The sequence below is a fragment of the Mobula hypostoma genome, chromosome 26 (assembly GCF_963921235.1).
Source record: "Mobula hypostoma chromosome 26, sMobHyp1.1, whole genome shotgun sequence".
NCBI classification, from domain to species: domain Eukaryota; kingdom Metazoa; phylum Chordata; class Chondrichthyes; order Myliobatiformes; family Myliobatidae; genus Mobula; species Mobula hypostoma.
The window spans coordinates 22,451,227-22,462,946 of NC_086122.1; the positions used below are offsets into that span (position 1 = coordinate 22,451,227).

The 11,720-nt window shown below is 47.0% G+C and overlaps 1 protein-coding gene across 1 annotated transcript in view; it reads right to left on the reverse strand.

Annotated features, from left to right (window-relative positions):
* The window catches only part of LOC134338202 (uncharacterized), a 52,244-nt gene extending 45,704 nt beyond the window's left edge, over window positions 1–6,540 (reverse strand). The window contains exon 1 of the mRNA XM_063033871.1: window positions 5,486–6,540. Coding sequence (XP_062889941.1) covers window positions 5,486–5,911 — 426 coding nt within the window. The 5' untranslated portion in view covers window positions 5,912–6,540. The remainder of the gene's footprint in view (window positions 1–5,485) is intronic.
* Between the last annotated feature and the right edge of the window lie 5,180 nt (window positions 6,541–11,720).

Here is an 11,720-nt window from a genome sequence, read left to right on the forward strand (position 1 = left end):
GCACAGGGGCACTTCCAGGACTGCTTTGATTCAGTGGACTGGACTGTATTCAGGGATTCATCTTCAAATCTGGATGAGTATGCTGCAGTTGTTACCGACTTCATTAAAACCTGTGTGGATGAGTGTGTGCCTACAAAGACTTATGGTACATTCCCAAAACAAAAGCCGTGGATAAACCAGGAGGTACTTTGTCTGCTGAACGCCAGATCTGTGGCATTCAGGTCTGTTCCAGAAAACCAGGTATGATTTGCAGGGGGCTATTTCAAGGATGAAGAGACAATTTTGAATGAGGTTGGAGACATCGGATGTACAACTCTGGCAGGGTTTACAAGACATTATTTCCTACAAAGCCAAACCCAATGGTATGAATGACAGTGACGCTTCACTACCCGATGAACTCAACGCCTTCTATGCCTGCATTGAAAGGGAGAATATAACTACAGCTGTGAAGATCCCTGCTGCACCTGATGACCCTGTGATCTCTGTCTCAAAGGCCAATGTTAGGCTGTCTTTAAAGAGGGTGAACCCTCGCAAGGCAGAAGATCCCGATGGAGTACCTGGTAAGGCTCTGAAACCTGGGCCAACCTACTGGCGGGAGTATTCAAGGATATTTTCAACCTCTCACTGCTACGGGCAGAAGTTCCCACTTGCTTCAAAAAGGCAACAATTATACCAGTGCCTGAGAAGAATAACGTGAGCTGCCTTAATGACTATCACCCAGTAGCACTCACACCTACAGTGATGAAATGCTTTGAGAGGTTGGTCATGACTAGAATGAACTCCTGCCTCAGCAAGGACCTGGACCCACTTCAATTTTTCTATTGCCACAATAGGTCAACCGCAGATGCAATCTCAATGGCTCTTCACACAGCTTTAGATCACCTGGACAATTCAGCATTTAATACCATCACTCCCACAATCCTGATTGAGAAGTTGCAGGACCTGGGCCTCTGTACCTCCCTCTGCAATTGGATCCTCAGCTTCCTAACTGGAAGAGCACAATCTGTGTGGATGGGTGATAACACCTCCTCCTCGCCAATGATCCACACTAGTGCACCTCAGGGGTGCGTGCTTAGCCCACTGCTCTACTCTCTCTGTATAGTTAGGCATAGCTCAAAAATACCATCTATAAATTTGCTGATGATACAACCATTGTTGGTAGAATCTCAGATGGTGGTGAGAGGGCATACAGGAGTGAGATATGCCAACTATTGGAGTGGTGTCGCAGCAACAACCTGGTACACAACGTCAGTAAGACAAAAGAGCTGATTGCGGACTTCAAGAAGGGTAAGATGAAGGAACACATACCAATCCTCATAGAGGGTTCAGAAGTGGAGAGAGTGAGCAGCTTCAAGTTTTGGGTGTCAAGACCTCTGAGGACCTAACCTGGTCCCAACATATCAATGCACTTATAAAGAAGGCAATTTACCTGATGCTTTTTTCTTTCTGGTGATAATAATTCTCAGAAGTTTTCTCCTTCCACCCTACCCACAGGATGTTCCCTTATTACTGGGATGCACTTAAAGCATTCTATCATAAAAACAAATACAAAATGTTTGTTCAAAATCTCTGTTATGGGCAGTAGAGTAGCGAAGCAGTTAGACCAATGCTTCACAGTGTCAGCTGGAATATAAGGTGTGGCTCCTCCAACCTGAGTGTGGCCTCATCACGATAGTAAAGGAGGCCATGGGTGAACATGTTGGAATGGGAAGTGGAATTAAAATAGGTGGCAACTGGGTGATCCCACTTTGCCCTGCAGACGAAGCTTAGGTGCTCTGCAAAGCGGTCTCCCACTCTACGTTGGGTCTCACCGATATACAAGAGGCCACACCGGGAGCACCGGATACAACAGATAACCCCAACAGCCTCCAAGGTGAATTGTCGCCTTACCTGGAAGGACTGTTTGGGCCCTGAATAGTAATGAGGGAGAAGGTATAGGGGTAGGGGTGTAGAACTTATTCCCCTGTATATCGATGAAACCCGACGTAGATTGGGAGTCCATTTCACCGAGCACATAAGCTCCATCCGCCAGAAAAAGCAGGATCTCCCAGTGACAACCAATTTTAATTCCACTTTCCATTCCAACATTTCTACGGTGTTACGTACCCCGTAACTGGGTTGCCAAACCAGCAGAAATGGATCACTCAGTTGGAGTCTGGAGTACTAGAACTAAGAAAGTTTTATTAAAGAAACAAGCAACACAGTAATCGAAAGGATAATAAATGCAACAGTTCAGTGATGATAAACACACATGTGCACAGCATTAAGATAACAGCATCAATCAAGCTCTATCGTTGTCTAGGGGTAAATGACCAAATTTCAAAATGACTCAAAGTTCAGTCCAGTTAGTAGTTCAGTTCGCAGTATTCGTTGCCATGGCGATGGACAAGGTGGGGGAAGAGACAGAGATAACAGGAACAACTGATCATTCAGAACATTGCTTCACTCACAGACCAGCGAGATTGCTCACAAGCAACTTTTGGGCGGGTCCTTGGTGATGTCACCTGAGGTCACCGACTGTGACCCCTCCTCCAGATGCGGTCGATCCTCTGCAGTGAACCCGGCACCCAGGCAAGGGCGGACACACACCGGGTTCCCGCTGATCGTACCTTTCCACCCTTGTCGTTATCTGATACTTCTCACCCACTTGTGAGAGGCGCACCGCTTCCAGGGTCTCGTTACCTCGGGTGGCGTGTGTGTCCGTCTTAGCGAACCTGTCCCTTTTTATCCCCCTGCTGGGGTATCGCCTGTCCATCACTTCAAACAGTTCAGGGTTCAAAGGGGGGAGCCGCTCCAGACAGCTCTCTCTCTCCCACGTCCCTTCATTACACATCTCCAGACGCTGCTCCATTGTTCCTTATCTCTCCTTCCCCTGAGGGCAGGTGGCAGACCAACTGCTGATGCCACTGATGCTAGCCCAGGCCAGCAAACATCTTAATTTTATGTGTATTCTCGTAACACTTCCCCCCTTTAAGGATTTTTACCGGGAGGTAAAAATTACAAACATGACTACATTATTTGATACATACACAATATACATCTTTATCAGCTATTTGGCTAACACAGCAAGTTTGAAGCTGTCAACACCTTGACAGACAGTCATCACATTTTCTGTTCCTTTTACACGTGTTATTAATAATCCCTTAGACCAGGCTCCAACTCAGCAGACTTCATAGTGGCCAAAAACACTGATGAATTGCGACCAATGTAACCTCTCATTTGGTTTTGTCCCGGACCACAATAACAAGGGTCGTCCCATTCCGACTCAATTTTCTCTCGCAAGGGCTTAGTAGGAGGGGGACGGGTATTGACCGCAGAGTTATTGCAAAACTTCCTGCAGTACCCCACCATCTCCAGGAGCCTTCTGAGGGCCCTCTTGTCTGTCGGGGTTGGGAGGTCAGCGATAGCCTGCACTGTAGCTTGCATCACTGCCAGCTGCCCCTGTGTCACCACAATTCCCAGGTAGGTGACCCTCGTGTGGCCGAATTCATTTTTTTCAAGGTTCACTATCAAACTGGCTTCAGACAGCCGTATTAAATTGCCAATACACACCTCTGTGGTCATCAGCCCTTTAGTCACTTACTCAATATATATGAGTGTTCTTTACTGGGCTGCCCTATTGTAACAGACATAACCCAACGTCCCAGTTCTTTGCATTTCCTCGGGACAATCAAACACATAGGTGCGAGTCGTTAATTACTCCTTCTAAAGATTCGCTTTGTTCGGGGATTAAGGGAGAGACCTTATCAGTAGACCTGGCCAAAACAATAGCCTTCTCCCATCTGACCGATCCCATCCTAATCTTTTCAAAATGGTTTTTTCCTCTTATCAAGGGGCCCCTAGCTTCATTGATTTCCACGCTAACACCGACTAGGTTTGTTAGCATATCAAAAGCCGGTGACCGTCTCAGTTCGCGTCGGTCATGATCAATAACATTCTTCCCCCTGGGCAGCCGGTAAATCTCTTTCATGATTCCACCAACTGTTTCCTCCAGCACCGCAAAATGTCCACCGGGGGGTACCTCGTGGGCCATGTTAAAAACCTCATCCCTATAACTCTTTTGCACCACCCCCCACTCCTCATCTGCGGATGCTGTACTTGATTTCCCTTTCTTCCTTAGCACTTCCTCATCCGCACAATAGCTTGTCAAGGCTGTGTCAGAGAGAGCGGTCTCGGCAAAAACCATCAGCCCCTCGTCTCGCTCCTGCGTCTGCACAAATTCTTTCCTGGCTACTGCTACGTCCGTCCCAGCTCCCTCACTACCTCTTATCTCACTACACCCTGTCTCATACAAGGTTGTCAGAAATGTTTCAGCCAAATTCACCATCGCGGGCGGGGCCTCCATGCTGGCAGGCTGACCCGTCAATCTCACGACTGGGAACACGATTCCTCCGGCGATGTCATTACCGAGCAAGACTTCCACGTCTTTCATCGGTAATTCGGACCTCACCCCGATCGTGACTAGTCCAGAGACCAGGTTGCTCTGTAAATGTATCTGGTGCAAAGGGACTGACTCTGTCCCTTCCCCAACACCTTTGACCTCTACCTCCCCAGTCTGGGTCTCTGAGCTAAACTCTAATACACTCTTCAGTATTAGTGACTGACACGCTCCCGTGTCTCTCCAGATCCGCACTGGAACTGGTTTTAACCTCTTCTTCACTGACACCAGTCCGGCCGAGATAAACCTCTCGCGCCCTTCCTGGACTTTTTCAGACCTGTCCTTCCCTAGCGGTTCGCTTAACATCTCGATACAGCCATTCAAAATTTCCGCTTTTCCTTTCCCCGTCTCCTTCCTTGGGGCAAAGCACCTGGACGCAAAGTGTCCGACTTTCCCACAATTATAACAGACGACCCCAGGAGACTTCCTACCAGACTGCTCCCGGTCTACATAATCCTTTTCACTAGTCCCCGGCTTACTTTCTGACTTTTCCGGCGGACTCTCCCCTCCGTCCTGACTACCCTTCTGGTAGCCTTTACTCGGGGCAAACTTCATTTTATGCGTCAACGCATACTCATCCGCTAACTTAGCAGTTGCGGCTAACGTGGCTGCCTCTTTCTCATCGAGGTAGGGTCTCATACCCTCAGGGACACAACCTTTAAACTGCTCAATCAGAATCAGTTGCAGCAGTCTGTCATAATCCCCCTCTACCCCTTTCGAGGCGCACCAACGCTCACAATATGTTTGCATCTCACGAGCAAACTCCAAATACGTGCGGTCCCACCGCTTCCTCGCATTCCGGAACCTCTGCCGGTATGCCTCCGGGACCAACTCATAAATCCTGAGGATGGCCTCCTTCACCACCTCATACTTCTGGGCATCTTCCGCGGATAAAGCGGAGTAAGCTTCTTGGGCCTTCCCTTTCAGTACACTCTGAAGTAAAACAACCCACTTATCCCTCGGCCAGTCCTGACTTATAGCCACCTTTTCGAAGTGGAGAAAGTACCGATCCACGTCGGTATCGTCAAAAGGGGGAACCAGCCTTACCTCCTGGGTCGCCCGGAACCCTCCACCTTGGTTCGGCACGAGCCCCTGCTCGGCCCTTATCTTTAACTTCTCCAGCTCAAATTCCCTTTCCCTCTGTTTCTCCTCTCTCTCCAACTGTCTGTCCCTCTCTTTCTCTTCGTGTTCTAACTGCCGTACCCGGAACTCGTGCTCGAGTCTCAGTTTTTCAAGCTGTACCTGTACCGCGTCTCCAGCAGGTTTTTCAATAGACACCTCCCCCAGCTCACCTTGGGGAAACACTCCTTTAGATACATAGTGCTCTACAATAGCTCTGTGTATCTCCTCTCTCCTCATTGTCGACTTCACCTTGGCAAGATTCACCCGTTTGGCCACAGCTATCAATTCCGATTTCCTGGCATCCTCTAATGCTTCCAAGGTCGGCGCCTTTATAAATTCCTCAACCTCCATTTCTGCTGTTTGTCTTTTCTTTCTTTCGGGAATTTTAACCCAATCAATTTACTCCGTCCCAAATTTAGCGTTCAAAATCGCGGACGAGAACCCCACTTATGTTACGTACCCCGTAACTGGGTTGCCAAACCAGCAGAAATGGATCACTCAGTTGGAGTCTGGAGTACTAGAACTAAGAAAGTTTTATTAAAGAAATAAGCAACACAGTAATCGAAAGGATAATAAATGCAACAGTTCAGTGATGATAAACACACCTGTGCACAGCATTAAGATAACAGCATCAATCAAGCTCTATCGTTGTCTAGGGGTAAATGACCAAATTTCAAAATGACTCAAAGTTCAGTCCAGTTAGTAGTTCAGTTCGCAGTATTCGTTGCCATGGCGATGGACAAGGTGGGGGAAGAGACAGAGATAACAGGAACAACTGATCATTCAGAACATTGCTTCACTCACAGACCAGCGAGATTGCTCACAAGCAACTTTTGGGCGGGTCCTTGGTGATGTCACCTGAGGTCACCGACTGTGACCCCTCCTCCAGATGCGGTCGATCCTCTGCAGTGAACCCGGCACCCAGGCAAGGGCGGACACACACCGGGTTCCCGCTGATCGTACCTTTCCACCCTTGTCGTTATCTGATACTTCTCACCCACTCGTGAGAGGCGCACCGCTTCCAGGGTCTCGTTACCTCGGGTGGCGTGTGTGTCCGTCTTAGCGAACCTGTCCCTTTTTATCCCCCTGCTGGGGTATCACCTGTCCATCACTTCAAACAGTTCAGGGTTCAAAGGGGGGAGCCGCTCCAGACAGCTCTCTCTCCCACATCCCTTCATTACACATCTCCAGACGCTGCTCCATTGTTCCTTATCTCTCCTTCCCCTGAGGGCAGGTGGCAGACCAACTGCTGATGCCACTGATGCTAGCCCAGGCCAGCAAACATCTTAATTTTATGTGTATTCTCGTAACAACGGTCTCCTCTACTGTTGCAATTAGGCCACAATAGACTGGAGGAGCAACATAAGAGCATAAGCTACAGTAGCAGTAGGCCATTCGGCCCATCCAAGTCTACTCCACCATTCAATCATGGCTGATCCAATTCTTCCAGTCATCCCTTCTCCCCTGCCTTCTCCCCATACCCTTCAAGAACTTATCTATCTCTGCCTTAAATGCACCCAATGACTTGGCCTCCACAGCCACGCGTGGCAACAAGTTCCACAGACCTAACACTCTCTCACTAAAATAATTTCTCTACATTTCTCTTCTAAACGGACGTCCTTCAATCCTGAAGTCGTGCCCTCTTGTCCTAGACTCCCCACCATGGGAAATAACTTTGCCATATCTAATCTGTTCTGGCCTGTTAACATTCTGAATGTTTCTGTGAGATCCCCCCTCATTCTCCTGAATTCCAGGGAATACAGCCCAAGAGCTGCCAGACATTCCTCATACAGTAACCCTTGCATTCCTGGAATCATTCTCGTGAATCCTCTCTGAACCCTCTCCAATCTCAGCATGTCCTTTCTAAAATAAGGAGCCCAAAACTGCACACAGTACTCCGTGTAGTCTCACGAATGCCTTATAGAACCTCAACATCACATCCCTGCTCTTATATTCTGTATCTCTAGAAATGAATTCCAACATTGCATTTGCCTTCTTCACCACCTACTCAACCTGGAGGTTAACCTTTAGGACACCCTGCACAAGGACTCCCAAGTCCCTTTGCATCTCTGAATTTTGAATTCTCTCCCCATCTGAATAACAGTCCGTCCATTTATTTCTCCCAAAGTGCATGACCATACACTTTCCAATATTGTATTTCATTTGCCACTTCTTTGCCCATTCCCCAAAACTATCTAAGTCTCTGTTTCCTCAACACTACCCGCTCCTCCACCTATCTTTGTATCATCGGCAAATTTAGCCACAAATCTATTAACCCCATAGTCCAAATCATTGACATACATCATAAAAAGCAGCAGTCCTAACACCGACCCCTGTGGAAATCCTCTGGTAACCAGCAGTCAGCCAGAATAGGATCTTTTTATTCCCACTGTCTGTTTTCTGCCCATCAGCCAATGCTCCACCCATGCTAGTAACTTCCCTGTAATTCCATGGGCTCTAATCAGGCTAAGCAGCCTCATGTGTGGCACCTTGTCAAAGGCCTCTGAAAATCCAAGTACACCACATCTACTACATCTCCTTTGTCCACCCAGCTTGTAATTTCCTCAAAAAATTGCAGGTTGTTAGTCAGGCATCTTATATTCCAACTTGATGGCAGGAACATTGATTTCTCGAACTTCTGGTGATGGCCCACTCCTCCACTTCTCTGTTCCCCATCCTCCTTTCCTTCTCTCACCTTAACTCCCTGCCTGCCCATCATCTCCCTCTGGTGCTCCTCTCCCCCCCCCCTTTTCTTTCTTCCATGGCCTGCCCTCTCCTATCAGATTCCCCCTCCCCCAGCCCCCTATCTCTTTCACAAATCAACTTCCCAGATCTTTACTTCATCCCATCCAGTTTCACCTATCACCTCGTGTTTCTTCTTCCCCACCCCCACCTTTTTATCACCCGTCCTGCCGAAGGGTCTCGGCTGGAAATGTCGACTGTACTCCTTTCCATAGATGCTGCCTGGCCTGCTGAGTTCTTCCAGGTTAGGGTGGGAGTGTGTGTGTGTGTGTGTGTGTTGCTTGGTTTTCCAGCATCTGCAGATTTCCTCGTTTATAAAAATCTTACTCCACAGCCTCCCCAGGTAAAGTTTGCAGCAGAAAATCCTACCAGCTCGAACGCCAACATGAGAACAAAATGACACAGGAATTTTGTAACTTATTAATATAATAGTGTATTGGCTCTCAATTTTAAATAAAACTATTGTAGAAAAGCATTAGCATTGTCCGAATGATAACTGCTGAAGGAGTATTCTGCATAGAATAACGACATCAACATTTTCTTCAATTATTTTATTCCCTTTCTGGAATGTACCCACTGCGGAAGCAGCACGAAAGAACGTTAACACTCACCGAAACCTGCAGTACGCCGCCAATGCTCAACGTCTACATTCAGTGTAATTCCGAGTACACAATGAGCGGGCTGCCTCTTAATAATTGGAGAATCTCCTGAGGAGACGATTGAATCGACGTCATTACGTTAAGTTTCGTTTTCCAGCGAAATGTTGCTGTCTTCAGCGAGAGGGCTGGCGGAGTGTTTATCCCGGAGTCTGCGTCAGGACTGAACGACCCACTGGAATAACGCAGCCGGTCAGGATTTCCATGCATTCAGTCCGAAAAGATCTTCTGGTTCTTTCCGGATACAGATACTGCTTCAGAGGCTGAGTTGCTCTGTCATTTTATTTTGCCTCCGTTTTCAGTCATAAGTGGAAGTGGGATTACTTTTACAACAGTCACACTGGAATCAAACCATCCTCCAACCTGGAGTTGAACTGAGAGACAAATTAATGCAGGTGGTTTCGATGTTGGAAGTGTAGTGTAACTGAAGCAGAGAGAGAGCTTTGTCTAGGAGGAGAGACAGACGTAGATACAGTAAAGGATTCGAGGGCGATTGGACGGAGACTTCAAGCCTGGAAGGATACAAGTAAGGATCTGAGATGACCTTATGGTGACTCAGCCATGGCATGAGAGGATAAACTAACGGTGCAGATCATCAATTCAATCTGGGTGATCTTATTTATTTATATGAGGAAAAATATTAAGAATTGGAAGTCAATGAACTCAAAGAGGAAGAGGCACGATTGTTGAAAGGACAGAGGAATTGTCAGGGTGCAACTACTTCAAAACTGCAATAAATTGGTTCTAATACTGACCTTCTGCCTATGTTTCCTCCAGGTGCTCTGGTTTTATCACATACCCCATAAGATATAGGTGCAGATTAAGCCATTCAGTATGTCCACCATTTAATTATGGTGATTTTCATTTGAAACCCATTCTTCCCAAATTCTTAACATCTTTATCAATCAAGAACCTATCAGTCTCTTCCTTAAATACACCCAATAGCTTAGCTCCACCAACCTCTGTGGCAACAAATTCCACAGATTCATCACCCTCTGCGGAAAAAAAAATCTTCTCCCCTCAGTTTTAAAAAGGATGTCCCTTTATTCTGAGGTTGTGTGCGTGGATCATAAATTTTTCTACTAGTGGGAACAACCGCTGCATCCTCTCTAGTCCCTTCAGTCTCCAATAGGTTTCAATGAGATCCTCCAATTCCACCCCCCCCCCATCGTCCTTCAGAGTTCGATCGAGTCTGGGCCCAGAGACAACAAATCCAGAAGCTGTGTGGGTTTTTACTCTAACTGGCTACTGTAAATAGACCCTGGGCAGTAAAATCTAAGGGGAGGGGAGTTGAGAGAATATGGACAGAATAAATGTGATTAGTGTAGGATTAATGTAAAGTGGCACCTGATGATCTGCATTGCCCATTTCTTTGCTGTTCCACTTCGTGATTTCATGAAGAATCTGAAGGAAAAAGCAATGAAGACATCTGATAGAGATGATTTTAAATAAGGGGCAAAATGAGTGGAATAAGATGAGGTGTTCAAAAGTGGAGGAAATGCCAGAGGATTTGCTTATAAGATGCTACATGGTTTTCAAGTATTGCACTGGAGACTCTGGAGGAAATGGAGAGGAGGTCAAGGTCAAACATTTGAGGACATGCTTTCAAGGCAAAATGGGGGAAGTTTTAAGAGGACATGGGGTGAGGTAAGCTTCTTTAAACAAAGAATGGTAGATGCCTGGAATGGGTTTCTAGTGGAGGCTATGGAAGCAGGCCGTTTGGTGGAGTTTCAGAGCCTTTTAAATGGACACATGAAAATGAAGGGAATGGCGGGATATGGATATACACAGGAAGAGGACTTTCAGTATAAATTGGCGTCAACACTAGCACAAAATTGTTGGTTAAATGGCCTGTCCAGTACTGTACTCTTGTCTGACTCTGTGTCAGGGGCTGTGGTTTGGTGATGTAAGTCACGTTGTCTCTCAGTCAAACAGTGAGACTTCAATTTGGATGTGGCGCCATCGCACGGAGATTGCATTTTCTATATCAGCCAAGGTGTCTGCATGGCTTCCGTAATAATGTTGCTGAAGGGAAGCCTCGTAAGAGTGAATGTGAATTTTGGAGAAAGATCTGGAGAGACACGGTGATAATATGAGGCAGCTGGGATAAAGGGACAAGTACCTTGAGTACTTTGGTGGATACAGAGTCAAGCTAAACCTACTACTTAAGAGGGCATTAACCCTGTGACATTTTCAAGAGAACAGGGAATTCAGTATGTTTTGGAGAGAGTAGTGAAGGGCACATGGCCAAGTGGTTAAGACGTTCGTCTAGTTACCTCAAGGTCGCTAGTTTGAGCCTCAGCTGTGGCAGTGTGTTTGTGCCCTTGAGCAAGGCACTTAACCACACATTGCTCTCGTGTGTGTGAGGAGTGGCGCCCCACACAGACTTCCAATCTGCGCCTTGTAAGGCATGAAAATGCCCGATGCAGGCCTCTCATGGTCTGAGTCGATGTCCCCCCCCCCCCCAGTGAAGGGTGGTGAAATGAAGCGAGGAGAGGTGGTATGGAAAGAGGAAAAGAAAAGGCAGCCTACAATACATATCAAAAGCATCCACCTCTTAAAGGGGAAATGTTCTGCTAATGTAGGCATCCCACAATGAAAGATAACCCAGGAACCAATTAAGAACAGAACTGGGAGAGTGAATACTGCATGGTTTTCAAATAGTGCAGTGGTGACACTTGGGGAATGGATTGGAGCTCAAGATCGAAAAGGAAGACTTGAGGACTGCTGCAAAAGGTTTAATGATTAGGGTTCAACAGCCC